Here is a 20,032-nt window from a genome sequence, read left to right as displayed (position 1 = left end):
AACACATCATACATGTTTGGGCTGTTATAACAAAATATCATAAACTGTGTATCTTATAAACAACAGAAATTTAATTCTCACATTTCTGGAGGCTGAGAAGTCTAAGATCAAGGTGTCGGCAGATTTAGTGTCTGGTGAGGACTCACTTTCTGGTTCACAGATGGTGTCTTCTAGCTGTGTCCTCACATGGTGAAAGGGACGAAGGAGCTCTCTAGAGCCAATTTATAAGAGCACTGATCTCATTCAACTCCCAAAGGTCCTAACTCCTAACATGGTAACTTTGGGGATTATGTTTCAACATGTAGATTTGCAGCGGGGACACGATTATTCAGACCATAGCATCATGCTTTGACAGCTGAAAGGGATATCTTTTTAAAAACTCGGAAAATATTGGAAAGTCTAAAATTAACCTAATTAATGAAGTTGAGTTTAGAGAGACAATAGATAACTTGTAATAGAAAATATATCCTTTTCAATAATTCATGAAAGAGAAATTGATATCTGCTGGGACACAAAACCTTATGCCAGAGTAGAAGTAATGAAAGTCATATCTTCTGACTAAAATGTAATAAAACTGTAATTTAATGACAATGGCTTAAACAAAAAGGACTGCCTTTGTGGAAAATGGCAAACATGTCTTAAATAATTATTGGGTTAAAAGGAAACCAAAGTTTCCGGTAAAGAATACTGAGAAAAATTAAAAAAAAAAAAACTCTTTCTCTTAAAATATATATACGATATAATAAAGCTATACGGGGGCAAACTCATAACCTCTTATGCTTAAATTACTTTACAGAGAAATATAAAAAGAACAAGTGCTTCAACAAAATAAAACATAAAATGTCAGAGTTATAGAAATAATAAGTCAAACTAGCAACTGAGAGGAAAACGTAGTTTGATCACTAAAAGCAAAAACTGGTTCTTTGGGGAAAATTTTTCTTTGAAAGAATATCTCTTAAGTCCATTACTCTGGTCTAGGAATTAGTAGAAAAGGAATATAAATATATATCTGGAAACGTTACTGAGGCTATCTTTGGTCCCATATTCTTCCCTAAGTACTCAAAGTTATCACTGATTTAGAGCCCGAAGTAACCATAGGTCATAGATCCAAAAGGCACACATTCCCTAACAAGCTCATAACTTCCCTATAACCTGAATTCTACTTGCTTTTCCTCTGCTCAGTTTTTGTCCCATGAACACTACCCACGAACAACCAGAGATTCTCTCAATATGTTTATAATCAATTTTTCTTAAGCCGTAACTCCTCCTTCTGTGTTTAGCATGGATAGATGTACTTCTCTCTCTAAAACAGGTATCCTTCAAACTGACATGTTCTCATACCTCTCCCTCACTGCTCTGGTGGCCCTCTGCTGCCCTCTCTTGGTTCAAGGCTACCCTCCCAAGCACTGAGATGTGTGACTTAAGCCTCTGAATAAAACCTCCAAGTGTTTTTGAAATACCTGCATAACTAATCCACAGTTGGTGAGTCTTAGCTTTTAGTAATATAGTGGAATTACAAAGGGTTTTCAGTACTCATAATTCTAGCATATAACTAAAGAAAATTTGCTGACTGTAAAAACAACATATTTATTTGTTTTTACCAAGTAGCTTCAGAAATTCAGCTCAAATCTTTCTAGACTAACCTTAGTTGTCTAGAAAAAAACAAGGTACAGAAATAATGAATATTCCCAATAATTCAGAGATTCTTGATATTTTTGAGTCATAAATGACTATGAAATCAGATGAAAACTATAACTCAGAGGAGTGTGTATTAAAAGGCTATGCACCAGGACAATGAAGTGTGCTTCCACAATCTATTTTCAAGGAAGAACTTGCACCAGTATTGAGGAGTCCTATCTGCAGACATCTTTCAGTTGTTCACTTCTTCAGGAAGACTCGGTTTGCCCAAGGCCACGTGTCCCTTATAGAGGCCTATGTTAATGACTAATTTTTACAGTAGGTAGCTAGCCAGGTCTGAGCAGGGGCGGAGAGGGCTCCCTCAACTCCAACAGGAATGTCAAGTGACCATCAGGTGATAGTCAGGCAGTTGTCACACTGCCTCTCTAAAATAATAATAGATGCTTCCCAGAAAGATCTCAGGAATTTGGCGAGTGAGCTCAAGCATGCACATTAAGAGGCAAAATGGGGGAGTTTAACTGGTATATGACCTTCCAGAAGCATTCCACTGGTAAAGAGAAGAATGCCCAAGTGAGCATGCGTACAACTCCAGTAACACACCGTGCATGAGGACAGGCAGCCCCAAGTGCAGAATAAAGAGAGAAGGGATGAAAGACCATGGAAGTATGTCAAGATATAAAACCCCAAGTCAAAAGGTCAAACCCCACACTTGTCCTTCAAGTGGCCTGCTTGGGCCTCTTCCTAGTGTACTTTTCTTTCTGCTTTAAAGCTTTTTAATAAACTCACTCCTGCTCTAAAACTTGTCTCAGTCTTTTCTTCTCCCTTATGCCCCTCAGATTTTTTCTTCTGAGGAGGCAAGAATTGAGGTTGCTGCAGACCAGTACAGATTCACTGCTGCTATCACTGATGGGTGATCTTAGCCCCGTTCCGGCAACTCTAAAGGGTTATTCTAGTTCTAGAGCTTCCCCATGGATTCAGCTGAGGCTAAAGCTGGGCTATATCACAGCACAACTTCTTCCTCTGCCTACTTGTATTAGGCCATTTTTGCTAGCTCTAAAGAAATAGCTGAGACTGAGGAATTTATAAAGAAAAGAGGTTGAATTGGCTTACGGTTCTGCAGGCTGTACATGAAGCATAATGCTGCCATCTTCTGGTGAGGGCCTCAGGAAGCTTACAATTATGGTGGAAGACAAAGGGGAGCCAATATATCACATGATGAGAATGGAAGCAAGAAAGAGAGAAAGGAGAGGTCCCAGATTCAAAACAACCAGATCTCTGTGTGAACTAACTGACAGGAAACTCACTCATCACCAAGAGGCTGGTTCTAAACCACTCATGAGAGACGTTTCTCCATGATCTAATCATCTCCCGCCAGTCCCCACCTCCAACATTGGGAATCATTTCAACATAAGATTTGGAAGAGGTAAACATCCAAAGCATAATACTGCTACTGTTTTCTTTCCCTCCCTGCCAGTGGTATTGATCTCTTTCGTAAGGGCACACCTTAATAAACATCCTCATGCTAAACTTCATCGCAGAGTCTCCTTCCTGAAGAACCCAACATGTGACAATTACAAACATAACTCTGTAAAGCAGCATTTTTTCTTTCTCCTGGAAATTATTCTAACGCTACAAGAAGATGCTTTTATAAGTTTGAAAACCATTTCTGGAGGACTTAGACACAATTTGAATGACTCTATAATTTAGCATTTTCCCTTTTTCTTGGAAATTATTCAAAAGCTACAAGAAGAAGTTTTCATAAGTTTGCAAACTATTTTTGAAGAACCTGGATGCATATTTAACTCCCAGACTCCATTTTATATCAAACACTATCAAAAGCGGACGACATTTTTTTGTATACACAAAAAGGGCAGTGAAAACAAGAATCCCTGGTGATAAATCTCAAGAGCAGGGACCCACTGAAAAATAGATCTCAAAAAGCACCAGCAAAACATACTTCCTGAAAGTGTGGGTATACTGTGAAGCCAAAAAGTAATATTCCTTTTTTGTGGCCCTTAGTACAAAGACTGAATGGCTTGAGTTGGCATGTCTTTCCTCTTATATTTTTATAGCCTGGGGCTATAAACATAACTATACAGAAAAACCATATTTACAGGAAGTAACATGACTCTGTAACAGGAAAGGAGAAAGCTTTTGCTCTATGAAAATTAGTTAGCCAGAAACTTTATCTTTGCTTCATATCCCAAAAGAAACCTCTTACAAATAGCCAGTCCAGGAAAGCCTAACTCATTCAATGATGAGTAGTATTTTAAAAGGAGAGAATCCATTTTTAAATTACTATTTTGGCCAGGTTCATGCCTATAATCACAGTACTTTGGGAGGCTAAGGCAGGTGAATCACTTGAGGTCAGTAGTTCAAGACCAGCCTGGCCAGCATGGCAAAACCCCGTTTCTATTAAAAATATGAAAATTAGCTGGGTGTGGTGGCAGGTGCCTGTAATCCCAATTACTCAGGAGGCAGAGGCAGGAGAATAAATTGAACCTGGGAGGCAGAGGTTGAAGTGAGCCAAGACTGCACCACTGCACTACAGCCTGGGCAACAGAGTGAGACTTGTCTCAAAAATAATAATAATACTAATAAATAAAATACTATTTTTAAAAGTCTCTTCCTTTACCCCCTTCTTTTGAAAAATCAATTAATTCCTTCTACTGTCCTTTGAGGCAGCTAACATAAGTAGAAACTATAGGACAAAGAAAATATTGGGGCTGTTGAGGTGGGCAGGGCCTAGAAGGCAACTTTCTGGGTCAGGAGTTTGATTACATACAGGAAGAAAAAGCAAATAAGTAAATAAAGTGAGAATAATGAGAACCAAGTTTCTCATTATTGGATAAAGGAGTTACAAATATGAAAAGTCAATGACCAGAATGATCCCTGTGGTATGAAGTTTCAATTACAGTTATCACTGGGAATGCACAATTTCTTAGACAGATAGTTATGGAAGTAGATACAAATGTTTGCGTATGTGAGTGGCAGACATTTTCTACCTCTGCCTGGTGGGAAGGCCTAGAAGCAATTAATCCCAGGAGCAGTGAGCAGACGCAGTGTTCGAATGTTGGTTTCTAAGTATCATTCTTCTCTAATGTAGAACAAGAGTTCCTTGAAGAAATGAAAGAATAATATAAACTGATTTGAGAACAGCCTGGGCAACATGGCAAAACTCCATTTCTACAAAAAAATACAAAAATTAGTTGGCCATAATGGTGTGCCTGTTGTCCCAACTACTTGGGAGGCTGAGGCAGGAGAATCACCTGAGCCCAGGGAGGGAGAGGCTGCAGTGAACCATGATGGCACCACTGTACTCCAGCCTGGGCAACACAGTGAGACCCTGGAAGATCTTGTGCCAGAGAAGAAGAAAGAGTTTAAACAAAAGAATATGATGGGAAAAAGTAAAAGACAGGATTCAGCTTCTAGGTGGGAGGTTTCCCCATTTGCCAAATATGTAGCAAATAGAGCAACAAGATAAATAATTATTATAACAATAGATTATAAACTCATTAAATAAACAGAAATATACAAGTAGATGTGTATTTTTTGTTTGTGCACATTTATGCGAGTGTGTGTGTATATAAATATATATATATATATGAGAGAAAAAGCTATTACTTCTAGCCAAATACAAATTAAATGTAGAAAGAATGATGAAATGAGAAAACTACAATTTGGCAGTCATTATAAGAAGAACATATTGAGGTAAAAACCATGGATGGATGCTGAAATGAATGGGTAATTATTGAGGAACAGGATATTTACAGTCTAAAAACATCTCCCTCCAGAGAGAAACAGAAACTTTACAATTGAGAAACCTGGAAGATGTCACTTTAAATGAGTGATAAATGTGTTATCATCAGTAATGGGACAAATCAGCACCACATGTTTACTGATACAGTATTAATACAATGAGAAGAACACAGCATCGCTTCTCTCATATTCCGATCCCCAATGCCTAAGCTGTGACTTACCTCATTCAGGCTGCTATAACCAAAAACCTTAAACTGGGTAGTGTATAAACAACAGAAATTTGTTTCTCACATTTCTGGAGGTTGGGAAGTCTATGATCAAGGTGTTAACAGATTTGGTGTCTGGTGAGGGTCTGCTTCCAGTGAAGATTAAAGGGTCATCCTAGTGCCAGAGCTTCCCCATGGAGTCAGCTGATGCTACAGCTGGGCCTGTCTCAAAACACAACAAAACAACACCTTCTTGCTGTGTCTTCACATGGTAGAAGAGCTACTTAGCTCTCTGGAGTCTCCTTTATAAGAGCATAAATCCCAATCATGAGGGCTCTCCCCTAACAATCTCATCACCTCCCAAAAGGCCCCACCTTCTAATACTATCACACTGGTGATTAGGTTTCAATGTATGAATTTTGGGGGTGAACACAAACATGAATATTCAGAACATAACTAGCTGAATCTAATCACAAAGAAACATCAGATGAATCTAAACATAAGAGGTATGATACAATTTAACTAACTTTCATTCTTCAAAAATATAACAAGGTCATGAAAGAAAAGACTGAGTATGAGTTCTACATTGCCAGGTAATCAAGAGACATGACAACTAAATGCAACATGTAATCCTCCATTGGACCCTGGACCAGATAAACTATTTATTTGTTTGTTATAAAATATATCACTGGGACAATTGGCAAAAATGTGAATATGCTCAATGTATAGAAAGAAGCATTTTACCTATTAATTTTCTGATTTTGGTACATTGTGGTTATGCAGTAAAATGCTTTTACATTTGAAGAAATACATATTTATGTAGTTACATGAAATATAGCATCATGTTTACAACTTATTTTTAATTGATTCAGAAAAATAGTAGTTACATAGATAGATAGATAGATAGATAGATAGATAGATAGATAGATAGACAGTAAATGTGGCAAAAGGTTAACATTTGGGGGATTGGGATAAAGGATAGATGGAATTCTTCATACTATTATAATTTTTCTGCAAATCTAGAATATTTCAACTAAGACATTTTAAAACACAGTACTTTTAGAAAGCAAAAGTAAAATTACATGAAAAATGTCATGGTGCAGATTAAAACTGTGATCAAATACTCTGTCATAAAATTAAAAACTTAATACAATTATCTATAACTAGAATACCATAAAGCAGAAATGTTAGAAATTGAGGAAGAAATGGTAAGGCAATAAAAGGAGATACACAACACTAGTAGAAAAACTAAAAAGAAACAATAGAAAAAGAAAAAAAACATACACACAAAAAACTAATATGAGAAATGAAATTAGAAGGAATCTAATGGAAGTGAGATACTATTGGAACATAGAGGATAAAACTTAAAAATGAAAAAGTATAACAGTTATAAGCTTAAAATGCATTACACATGAAATAATATAGAAGATGAGGGTGGATCAAGCAACTATGGTTGGAATCCTCAAAAAAGAAACCAAGAGAACAAATAATTGCATAATATTTTAAAATGCCATACTTATTACTCTGAAAGAAAGATAACAATAATTGAATTGAGACTGGTTTAGGGGGAATAAAATGACTGGAGGACCTTTTATTTTCTGAAACAATCAGAAATGATGAAACTGGACTCAAGACTTTTTCAATTTCTGCAGAAAGAAGCTAGCTTCTTTAATAGGGACAGTGATGGATTTAAAAACTTTATTTTTAAGTTTGGCTATTCAATTTATCATCTACATTTGTTTTTATTTTTATTTTAGAGTCGGAAGGGTAATGTGGAGGTTTGTTACATGGGTATATTATGTGATGAATTGGCCACATTTGTGTACGTGTCTATGAATGTTATTTCTAGAAAGAAACAATCATTTGGCACCAGAAATTTCTCCTAAGAAAAGACATATGTTGTAAATTTGGGGAAAAAAATAGAAGAGAGACAATTTTTGGTGACAATTACTTCCATGCAAAAAGACAAAAGGCAAGATGTAGAGCAATAATCCAAAAGTTACAGTGAATCCAACCATGCTACCAAAGCATAGTCATCGTTAATTCATGATAAAGACTTCAACAGATGCAACATTCAATCCTCAGGCACTCGACTGCTAATGATTTCTGCCACCATCCTTCAAGTCATTAGCCCGAACTTCATCTTCTGCTTTAACACTGCCTTTGATGGCTCTGCTATTAAACTAGCCATCCTTACTAGATTCTACTCTCTTCTAGCTTCCAATTGGAAATGTGTTAACCACTCTCCTTTGTAACTACATGTGATTTTTTGTTTGCCATGTGTACTTCCCTTAGATCCTGATTTCTGTATTCCAGTCACACACGACTGATGTTATCTTGAGGCCTAATTATTCCAGAAAATTTAATGCTGTTTTTACTGCTGATACGTCTATCTTTTATCAAAAGAATGATGCTACTTTGATACATTAGTTTGTTCTAATATTTTAACCTAAACCTTCAAAATAAATACTTTATAGATGACTAGCTCTTCTATTTTCAGTGAGATTTTAATTTTCCTTTGGGAAATAATTTCAAAGTACAAATATTTAGGCATCTTATTTATATCTCATGTAATAGATTAATTCAGTTTTTCGATTTTATCTCATTTTATTCTCAGTAAAAATACAGACCACCTAGCTACCACATTCCAGCAAAAAAAAAAAAAAAAAAAAAAAAAATTTTGTTAAAAGAAAAACTTCAGCTGAATTAAATTTAAAGGAGTTTAATTGAGCAATGCACGATTCACAAATCAGGCAGCCCCCAGAATTACAGCAGATTCAGAGACTCTAGAGCAGCCACATGGTAGAAGAAGATTTATAGGCCAAAAAAAGGGAAGTGAAGTACAGAAATTGGAAGTGAGGTACAGAAACAACCAGATTGATTACAGCTCAGCATTTGCCTTATTTGAAGACAGTTTGAACACTAGGCAGTGTATGAGCAGTTGAAGTTCAGCTGCTAGGTTTGGCCAAGGCTCATCTATTGTTTCTGGGGCATACTCCTAAGTTAGGTTTTCAATCTTGTCTACCTATTAAGTTAGGTTGCAGTTCATCCACAAGGACTCAAATACAAAAGTACGGAGTCCTTCTCAGGCCATATTTAGTTTGCTTTAAAACATTAATAGTGTTTTCCTAAATGATGATCCATGGGATGTGATATGTTGTTTTGTTTCAGGGTTTGAGATCACATACATTTAAGAAACATTGTATTAAACAATATTAAATGATTTTATTTATGGCAGTATTTGTCAAAGTCTTAAAAAAGTAATGTGTGCTGTGAATTTCTGATAAGGAAAGTAGCAAATCTACTGAAAATGATCCCTTCACTTTGGGACTGTCCCTTTTTATTTCAGGATTCTTCTTTTTATAAGAATAAATAACTCCTCTTACTGTATCCGTTCTTCACAGAATACATCTTCCAAAAATTAAGTTATATTTATTCCTTGCAATTGCTCCTGTTCCAAGAGTTAATGAAAATGATTCTCAGTTAAGATGTAAAGTGGTCTCTGATTTCTAAGGCAAAATTCCACTTTTCAAAACAAGTACATAAACCAAGCATATGAAATTATTTTATACAATGTGGTTGGTGTTCATGTAATTTTCTTCACATTAGCTTTTAGATATTTGATAAAGGTGTTTTTGACCTTAGAATAGTATTTAAAAGTATATGAGTATATTTACTGCAAGAGTGTTTTTTTTTTCTTTATATACTGCAAGAATGTTGTGTGGAAAATATGCAAGGCACAAGCAAATGCATTAATTCATTCAATTGTTTACCAAGCCCCTTCTCCATGTCAAGCACTAGGCCAGGTGATGGCAGTAAAACTCTACAAATTAATCTGGCCTCTGCCCTCAAAGACCTTTGTGTACAGATGGGTTCTATCCTAGCTATGCTAGGGTGGCAGAATATGCCACAGCAAACTTTCCACTTTGGCACAAGGATTACTTTCAGCTGAAGACAAATGAGAACAAGATGATACAAGAAAAGTTCTCTGTTCTCCTTCTGTCGTCTAAAAGCAGGACATAAATTTACAAAGTTGTCCCCCGCTTTCTACAAGGAAAGACAAAACTTAATTACCAGAGACAGCTTTAGACCCTTACGGCCTGTAGACAGAATCAGAGGAATGTATATAACAAACTTTGCTAACTAGCCTTTATTTATCTAGTTTCCCATATATTTGCCTTCCCACAATTTGCCACTCCTAGAGACACTTGTCACTTCTAAAAATTGTTTCTTTGCTGAAATCCTATGTAAGTCCAAGTTCTAACCAAATCTTTGAGTTACTCATCTCTGGGTATATGTTACATGCACAATGCATGTGTTAATAAACTTTTGGGTTTTTTTTCTCTTATTTTGCTGCTTTTTGTCAATTTAATTTAGAGGACTCTAACCAGAAAACCTAGGAGTGTATTAGGAAATAATTTTTCATCTTCTATATGCATACACAAAATTTGTCTGAGGCATTATGATATGTGGCAGATAATTGTAAAAATTATTTCTGTTTTCAGTAGCATTCATTCTAATGTATTCAGGGGATGTTTCAACTTGTAATTAAGGATTATTGCTCTCCCATAATCAAAAATTGATATAAATTAATGTATTTATAGTTGTTTAAATTACTTCCATCAAATTTTAGACAAATGTTCTTTATGCTGTATACTGAAACTTTTTGTCTGGTTTAAAATTAAAAGTAAGGAAGCTACACATGAAAAAGATAACTTACTAAAAATTTAATACTTCAACAAATCATTCTTTTAAAAAATAGTCTCCAGGTTCTGGTTTATTAAGATAATTTTAAATAAATTTATATGATTAAGACAAGCAGGCTGGTTGATTCCCTATTTTAAGATGGTCTAAAGGAAACGATAAAGCCCCTCACTCAAGTACTAGCTCATTTAACTTTCAGCCAATCAGTGACAAGAGATCCAAGAAACTATTAACAGCAAGCTCCTATTTCAGGGGGCTAGGGATTTCCCCAGAGCCTTGCATGTGCAGTTGGACTTAAAATCCAACCTAAAGTGGCCTGGTGTAGTGGCTCACGCCTGTAATCCCAGTACGTTGGGAGACTGAGGCAGGCAGATCATGAGGTCAGGAGTTCGAGACCAGCCTGACCAATTTGGTGAAACCCCGTCTCTACTAAAAATACAAAAATTAGCCGTGTGTGGTGGCACACGCCTATAATCCCAGCTACTCAGGAGGGTGAGGCAGGAGAATTGCTTGAACCCGGGAACCCGGGAAGTGGAGGTTGCAGTAAGCCAAGATCATACCACTACACTCCAGCTTGGGTGACAGAAAAAGATTCCGTCTTAAAAAAAAAAAAACCTAAAGTTACCTCTTCCTCATTTTAATGCTAAAATAATTCATACCCAAGGGTGGAGATTTTAAATGCTAATGTTACATGCAATGTATGGGGAAGTATGTTGAGCTACTGTGCAAGCACTAGAGAAAACTGTCCTATATATGCCCTAATATAACCTTTCCCTATGAAAAGAGTCTATAAAATTAACCCACACACTACCCTCAGGCAACAGCCAACTCCTTTTTTCTTTCTCAGTGCTAGCTCCCTTGTGTACAAGCTGGAATAAAATTAAACTTACCTTTGCTGCTGTGTTCTGTGATGTCTTTTGATTTCAATATTGCGAGATTACAAAAACCCTGGGTGTTGATAACATAATTAGCATATTTTTGACACAGTTAACTACAGGTAAAATAGGAAGCCAAAGCAATATTAAAAAAAAATTAAACTAATTTCAGACTTCAGAAAAGTTGCAAACGCTATACAAAAATTTTCTATGTATCTTTCACCTTTATTCACCAAATATTAAAATTTTATCTTGTTTACACAATGTGTGTGTATGTACACACATACAAAACAGTGTATGTGCATGTACACACACACACACATACAAAATGTGTATGTACACACATACAAAACATGTTTTGTAAACCATTTGAGAAAAAATTTCCAACATGATCCTATTTACTCCTATATACTTCAATGTACATTTCCAAAAATACAACACTTTTCTACATAACCACATTATAACAATCAAAAACAGAAAATCAGTTTTGATATGATACTGCTTTGTAATTCACAAGCCCCATTCAAATTTTGCTAATTGTCTAAATAATGTTCTTTACAGCAATAACAGTAATTATTTATTATCATTGTTATTTCTGCTCCAGTATCTAATCCATGATTACATGTGGCATTTAGTTGTCAAGTCTCTGGTCTCCTTTAATTTGGGCAGTTTCTTAGTCCTTTTCTTTCATGACCTAGATATTTTGAAAAGTACAAGCCATTTATGTTACATAATGTCCTTTAATTTGGGTTTGTCTGATGTTTCTTCATGATTTATTCCCGTTTATAGGTTTTGGCAAAAATGTCTCAGGAGTGATAGTGCTCACTCCTCAGTGTATTACATTAGAAGACACATGAAATCTATTTGTTCTATTACTGGTGATCTTAAAACTTTGATCTTTTGGATAAGGTGTCTGTCAGGTTTTCCACTGAAAAGCTTTTTTAAATTTTCTGTGGGCTTTTCTATATACTTACATAATCATGGGCTTGATTTGATGCAAGGAGTTTGACTAAGTGATATCTTAAGATTTACTCAATTTAACTTCATTTTATGATATTTCTATATTAAGTTCTTTAAAAAGAACACCAAAAGATTATTTTTATACGTCGGATTTTGTGGTATGTACAATATCACTTTACAATCAACACACATGCATGTCTATGATTAGTAACAATGTGGATTTTAGTACCACTGTGAAAATGAAAGTGTGCCTACTAAGCTTTAGAGAGTAACCTTTACATTTAACAGAAAAATATCTGTACCGTAAGAAATGGAGATGAACACTACAACCCACTAAAAATTGTTTGAAAAAAATTCTTAGAAATATAAGGCATAGCCATCAAATAGATCAAAGGGAAGAGATAGAAATGGAGTAAATACTCTGGGCATATAAATAGAACATGACATTTTTCTAGGATCACTATTACTACATTTTCAAAAAATTTATTCCCTTTGGATTAAGTAAATAACTTGAATAGAAAAAGGTACATGAAGCATTATTTAATGGGATGTTTTACATTATTTTTCATATTAAGCTTTCAGATTCTGGTTTTGTTATATAATTAAGAGCACATCTCCATTTGGACCAGCACATTTCAAATGTCTAATAGTCCCTGTATTGGACAATGCAGGTCTATAAGCTGAAGGAGAAAGTTGAGAAAATTATCCAGGTGATACAAGCTAAACAAGCAAGCAATCATATTTTTCTTTGTATAAGTTATTTAGATATTTCAGATAAAGTGAAGAAGAATGGTGCATTCCGGCCCAGACACTATGCTTTTCTCGTGGTCTTCACAACCCACTGACCAGGAGATTCCCTCCGGTGCCTATGCCACCAGGGCCCTGGGTTTCAAGTACAAAACTGGGTGGCTGTTTGGGCAGACACTGAGCTAGCTGCAGGAGTTTTTTTGTTTTTTTGTTTTTTGTTTTTTCTTACTCCAGATTTTAAGCACCTCTCTAAAACACTTTCTCCTATTGGCATTTAATCCATGGTTGTATTCATATAAAGATCCAATGGGAAAGTTCATTATTTTGGACTCCATTTGTATATGAAAGCTACTTCTTAAAGCATAATTCCCCCTGCCACATATTATGTTAAGTGACTCTAATTATGTTTTTTCTCTTACTAAACACTACCATTTGGAATTGCTGAACAATGTGCAGTGTCCAGCCATGTCCATATCAGAGCATACCATAGAATTGAACTATGGAGTACCCTCCCATGGCATCTAAACTGCTGGATGAGTATTGCTGAGAAGTGGAAATGTGCCTAGCATTTGTATAAATGATGCTGGGAGTGCTCTCTCCATGGCAGAGAAAATAGGTAAAGAGAATTCTGCTCTCAGCTCTACAACCACTGAGATGATTTTAAAAACTGCAGGATTCCTAGAAAGACTGGATTCTGCTGCAAAATACAAGTAAGTCAGGCCAACTGAGGCAGAAAATTTCCTTCAGGAGATGTCGATTAAAAAAATGGCCTGTGATTGGTTCATACATAAGCTTCATCTGACATTACATCTTTAAAAAGATAGGACTTTTCTGGAGAAAAGGGACAGACCCATGAGCAAGAATGGAAACTAGTGGAAGCTAGCCTTCGCTATAACAGGACTCTGAATGAGAGCCTGGGAAAAATAATACAACAAATGATACAGCCACATGCTACCAAACAGCTAAGTCTAGGATTTCTGCAGGTGATGCAAAGTGGGTTATGGAATATGAAGACCTTAATACCAGAAAATATTAGGAAGCTTTATGGAGAAATTAAGACCTTACCAGTGACTTACCAGGTTGGCCCTGAAGGGGTGTCCATACTTTGTTGTAATCGCTTTTGAAGTTAAAGCAAATCTTCAACGGGGTAAAACCTGTAAGGAAAAAGTACCCGAAGTTCTTGATCATTCAGCGGAAAGATCTTTAGGTATGAATTTGCCAAGTGTTATATGCAGTAATGGACAATACAGTCAGTGGAGTGAGGTGTAGAGAATTGGGTAAGAATAAAAACACTGTCTGAAGTCGCTTGAGATCAGGCCACTTAAAATGTCAGGGCCTCTGGATATCATTCTATTCTTACAATTAATTCTGGAGAAAAGAAAGCAGCTAAGGCCATAGAAACTTGGGTGAATAAAAAAGAAATCAGGATAAATTGGCTAAAACAACATCATGGAGTATTTGGATTATTGGAAAATAAAGTCAAACCTGGCAAATTTCATACATATAGTATAGTACTTTGATAGCCTAAATGCTTATCAGAATATGACATTTATCCTTCTTACAAATCTCTCCTATTTGATTTTTATAGAAGAAATCAATTTAGGTTCAATACCTAAAGCAAATGCACAGCCTTAAAACCACTTTATCTAAAATATCTAAATAACTTATACAGAGAAAAATATGATTGCTTGCTTGTTTAGCTTGTATCACTTGGATAATTGCCTCAACTTTCTCCTTCAGCTTATAGACCTGCATTTGAAATGTGCTGGTCCAAATGGAGATGTGCTCTTAATTATATAACACAACCAGATTCTGAAGACTTAGTATGAAAAATAATGTACAACATCCCATTAATAATTTTTATATTAATGTTGTTGAAATATTTTGGATATATTGAGTGTAATTAAATGCATCTTTAAAATTAATTTCATCTATTTCTTTTAATACAGCTACAAAAATTTTAAATTACAAATGTGACTCACATTTCATTTCTATTGGAAGGTGCTGATTTAGAAATTGCCTTAATAACACATTTAATAAGAACTCAAAAATCTGATGAATGCCAAATAGAAGTAGTTGATTTCTTTCTGTAGCACAATAAATAACGTTTTGGGTGAATGAATGTAAAGAATTTCTTCAGTATATACTTTCATTATATTTTATCAAGGTTAATACATCTGCCTTTGAGAAGTGAAATGTTTTAGAAATGCCATTAACAATTTTTCAAGAAGTCATTCCCTTCTCAATGATTATAAAACAGTACATTAAATATTAGACACATATTTGAATTCGCTATCCACTTTATTATTTACACAGTGAATATTTCCTTTTTTCCTGAATTTATGTATGTTCTGACTGAAATAAACATATTTTTGTAGACATCTATTTCACTGGTATAAACATATCTTCTAGTTATGGAATTACAGACTTAGATTTCAGCAAAAGAAGAAAATCAGTGTGGAAAGAAAGTTCACTTGCTATTTTAACATTAAGACCATAACTGGAGAGAGTTTTTATACATTTGACACTATATCTTAGTTTTTGAGTTATTTTCCAAAAGTATCAATGTCTGTCTTAACAAATAAAAGCATGTCTTTAATCAGAATTTGGTCTCTTCCAAATCTAAGTTTATACTGACCCCTATGGGTTACTGTGTCCTAATCTATTTTTGGCTTACCCTTTCAGAATATCTGGTGAAATACTTAAACATGTTTACATTTAAGATATAATTAATTTAGGGTGAAAGCCATAAAATACTTTTTATATTTTTGTTCTCCTTGGATTATATAACAAACTATGCACAAATTTTATTCATCCTTTAACTATTGTGGAGGGCCAAGATGTTTCAGTCCTCACTACATTTAGTGTTGATGTACTAAGGACAAGAGAACTAAGCAGTATAATTTCTAATTTCCAGAAAAATATGACCTGATTATTTTTCCTTAAAATCTGTTACACTTTCACAATATTTCAGAGATATAGATCACTTATTAGGATAAAAATTAAAGTTTATACAGAGATTTGTGTAAAGGCAGGAAGGATTATGGGACCAAAGATGAGTCTAATTTTAGTCAACCTTGATGGAGACACACTGATTCTAGGTTACACTGGGAATTTTTAATGTGATAAACAGGATTCTAAACCATATCCTTATGGATTGATTATTTACTTTTACTTTTTTTTTTTATTTTTCTAAGACAGAGTCTCACTCTGTTACCAAGGCTGGAGAGCAGTGGCGCGATCTCAGCTTACTGCAACCTCTGCCTCCCAGGTTCGAGCGATTCTCCTGCCTCAGCCTCCTGAGTAGCTGGGACTACAGGCGCAAGCCACCACGTCCAGCTAATTTTTGTATTTTTAGTAGAGATGGGGTTTCACAGTGTTGGCCAGGCTGTTCGCAAACTCTTGACCTCAGGTGATCCACCCATCTCGGGCTCCCAAAGTGCTGGGATTACAGGCGTAAGCCACGACGCCTGGCCTATTTTAACTTTTATAGAGATGAAGTCTCACTATGTTGCCTAGGTTGGTCTCTAACTCCTGTGATCAAGCTATCCTCCTGCTTCAGTCTCCGGAGTGTTGGAATTAAGATGTGAGTCACTGCACCCAGCATAACCTTATGGATTTCAACAGGAATTACAAGAGGTGGTGAAAGGTTATAGACATTTATTTTCCTTTATGTTGAAGATGTAGTTTTATTACCATGCTGGTGAATTCTGAAAATAAAATTATTATTTTTAGTATTCTCTCAAAAATTGAATGCGCCAGGCATTTTGGCACGTGCCTGAAATCCCAGCTAGTCAGGAGGCTGAGGCTGCAGTGAGCTAAGATCAGGCCACTGCACTCCAGACAGAGGTTGCAGGATAATCGCTGGAACTTGGGAGGTGGAGGTTGCAGTGAGCCGAGATCAGGCCACTGAACTCAAGCCTGGGCAATACAGCAAGCCTACGTCTCAAAACAATAACAACAAACCGAAATGACTGATAATTGACAAATCTATATTTGAGAGTAACTTATATAAACCTAAATTTTGTACCTAAATCATTCTGAAATTACATTGGTTAATATTGATTTTTGTGAATCCATTATTGAAATTTTTACTATGACTAGGATAAGCTTGGTAATCCTGCTTTACATTTTTCTCAGGGTACAATAATCACAACTATAGTTTATCTGGGAGATTCTTTATTTACCCATATGTGAGAATGAACCTGGACTATCTTCTAAGGAAAACCTTAAGCCTGACTATAGTACTCCATAGTTCTCCCAGCCCATTTCTTTGCATGTCTATTCTGACAAGTATTTTGGTCTTTCTCTTGAATTTCCTTAAGAGACTATTAATTTTCCATACCATTTATTTGAATGTTAAAGTTTATGTCTTGTCCTTAATTGATAACACAGAGCATTCATGCTCTGATTCTTGACAGAGAACATAACCTTCAGCTCTCTGATGCCACATATGGAACAAAGGTTTAATCATGAGAAAAGATATTCTAGGAAGGCTACCAGAAGGCTATGAAGTCCATCCTTCCCTCCATCAGTATTTCTTAAACTATATTTCACAGAATAACTACAATGCATATTAATACATGTTTCATCAGAAAAAAAAAGGATGTTTTAAGGTCAAGTTTAGAGAACATTAGGAGTGAAGGAATTCAACATGCTAATATGCAACATCAGTCACAAGAGAATATAACAGGCAGTACTATCCAAGCTTATCTGAAAACTTTTTCCAGCATGTCTACTTAGTAACATTCTCAAAAAAAAATCAGCATTCCAATTTTTTTTGGTTTTTTTGGCATACTAGCCCTTAATCAAGTCAGAGAACTGAGTTATTAGATAGCATGGCTTTGTTTGTTTGTTTGTTTGTTTTGAGACAGAGTTTTGCTCTTGTCGCCTAGGCCGGAATGCAGTGGCACGATCTCAGCTCACCGCAACCTCTGCCTCCTGGGTTCAAGCGATTCTCCAGCCTCAGTCTCCCAAGTAGTTGGGATTACAGAGGTGTGCCACCGTGCCTTGCTAATTTTGTATTTTTAGTAGGAACAGGTTTTCACCACGTTGGCCAGGCTGGTCTGGAACTCCTGACCTCAGGTGATCTGCCTGCCTCGGCCTCCCAACGTGCTGAGATTACAGGTGTGAGCCATCATGCTCGGCTAGATAGAATGTTTTTTACTAATGTACTTACTTAGACTAATTTGTATTTTGACATTGTATGTTATATGTGTGCTACAGGAAGTCGCCTGGAGAAATGGGTGCTCCTACTAATAGCTGGTATACATTGAGAAAACTATGCTTTGAGCTGTGTTTGGGTTGATATTTGAAGAAGTCATCATTTCAATTTTCTTTCATAGTTGGCAAAGAGTAAAACAAGACTGATGTCGAAGACTTTTCTAATGAATAAAACAGTTTATAATTTATATACTGTCGTGTCTAATGTTGTATATATAACAACTTAAGTGAGCAAATTCCACTCCACATAGCCTACAGGTTAAATAAAAGTAAATTTTTTTTTAATGTATTTCAAGGCCAAGTGTTACATTCCAGAAAGATTAACAAGGACTTTTGTATTTAACTCTGGATATCTCAGGTGAAAAAACTCTATTGAATAGTGCAAGAACTTACGAATATCTCAGAAACCCTCTTGAACGTAGCAAGAGACAAGAACCTGCGCTAATTTAAATTTTAAAAGACCCATTCTCCATTTGTCTAATCAACATATTCAACCTTAAAGTTACTTGCATATAAGTCTTTTTTGTCTCCTTCTCTGATACTTTGAAAAGTTTAAGGACTTGAGATAATAGGATTCTTTTCTCCCATAAATAACATATTACTTTAAGTTTAGCATAATTAAAAATATTGTTAGGTTTCCATTTCCACAAATCTTTTTTTTTTTTTTTTTTTTTTTTTTTGAGACAGAGTCTCACTCTGTGGCCCAGGCTGGAGGGCAGTGGACCAATCTCAGCTCACTGCAACCTCTGCCTCCCGGGTTCAAGCAATTGTCCTGCCTCGCCTCCTGAGTAGATGGGATCACACGCGCGTGCCACCATGCCCGGCTAATTTTTTGTAGTTTTAGTAGAGATGGGGTTTCACCATGCTGGCCAGGCTGGTCTTGAACTCCTGACCTTGTGACCCGCCCACCTTGGCCTCCCAAAGTTCTGGGATTACAGGCATTTCCACAATTCTTTAAACCTTATGGATGCTCTATTATAATACTTTAAGAGTGGTCTACAAAACCACTGATAAGGCAAAGAAGAATAAGGCAAGATTGTCCCTTAGTGGTTACAATAATTAGGAGTAGGGATTCTGACATTCTTCCAGATTCTTAGGTGTTTACCCCACCTCGACCCATGCCATTTTTGTAGATTTTACATCACTTTCTTATTATTAGTTATAGGAATGACTATTTCAAGTTTGAGCTGTTTCCCAGAATATTTTCAAAAACCAATAACTCTAAAAAAACCTGGAACTTTTATAGGAATGCATTCCCTGCAGATGTGCATCATCACCTAATACGCAAGGGTTCCACATGCCTCAACAGCTCATGACATTCGAAACCAACGTATGAGTTTGATAATTAGTATGTCTTATCTAATTAAAAATATTTTTAATGTGCAAATTTTTTGTAACATCTTAACAGCACAAGAAATTAAAATATAAGTCAATAGCAAACAGAAATGATACAGAGAAACTGAAGCACATAGATGAATGATAAATATCCCAATAAAACTTGTTCCAGGCAGCGGGCTGCAGGAATACGTTGTGAACATAAGCGCAAAACAGGATGCAAAAGTGGGAAAAATAGGAAATAAGTGGAGTTAGGACGGACAAACACTAAGAAAGAGGAAGCAATCCCCTAAAAAGCAGAGAGGCTCCTCAGATGAAGGAGGGCAAAACGTCAACCACCACCTCAGCTCTGTTGTCTACTAATGCCCAAATTCAAGTTAATGGTAGGTAAAGGTTGGTTTTGCTCACACCGTTTTCTTAAGTTGGCAAACTACCGTCAGATCCACACTAGCCTTAAGTTTCCAGCCAGCAGTCCTTGGGAAATTTTCCAGGAAGGAGGACAGCCGGGCCATCTAGTGACGCGCACGCGCAATCTCAGCGCTGCCCGCTCCGTGTCTTATCCCACCCTGGCCTGGAAGGAAGTGA

General features: G+C 36.0%; 1 protein-coding gene across 4 annotated transcripts in view; it reads right to left on the bottom strand.

Annotated features, from left to right (window-relative positions):
- Positions 1–20,031, bottom strand: part of LOC105465531 (cAMP-dependent protein kinase inhibitor beta) — a 248,641-nt gene extending 228,610 nt beyond the window's left edge. The window contains exons 1-2 of one of the 4 annotated variants that reach the window (XM_071096376.1): positions 19,900–20,031; positions 13,966–14,043 (exon numbers count right to left, since the gene is read on the bottom strand). In XM_071096376.1, coding sequence (XP_070952477.1) covers positions 13,966–13,991 — 26 coding nt within the window. In that variant the 5' untranslated portion in view covers positions 13,992–14,043; positions 19,900–20,031. Of the gene's footprint in view, positions 1–5,688; positions 5,830–13,965; positions 14,044–19,857 lie in introns of those variants that run through there. The other 3 variants (XM_071096375.1, XM_071096377.1, XM_071096378.1) reach the window with 3 other exon arrangements.
- Position 20,032: the final 1 nt, after the last annotated feature.

The sequence above is a fragment of the Macaca nemestrina genome, chromosome 5 (assembly GCF_043159975.1).
Source record: "Macaca nemestrina isolate mMacNem1 chromosome 5, mMacNem.hap1, whole genome shotgun sequence".
Taxonomy (NCBI): domain Eukaryota; kingdom Metazoa; phylum Chordata; class Mammalia; order Primates; family Cercopithecidae; genus Macaca; species Macaca nemestrina.
This window is presented reverse-complemented; position numbering and strand designations above follow the sequence as displayed.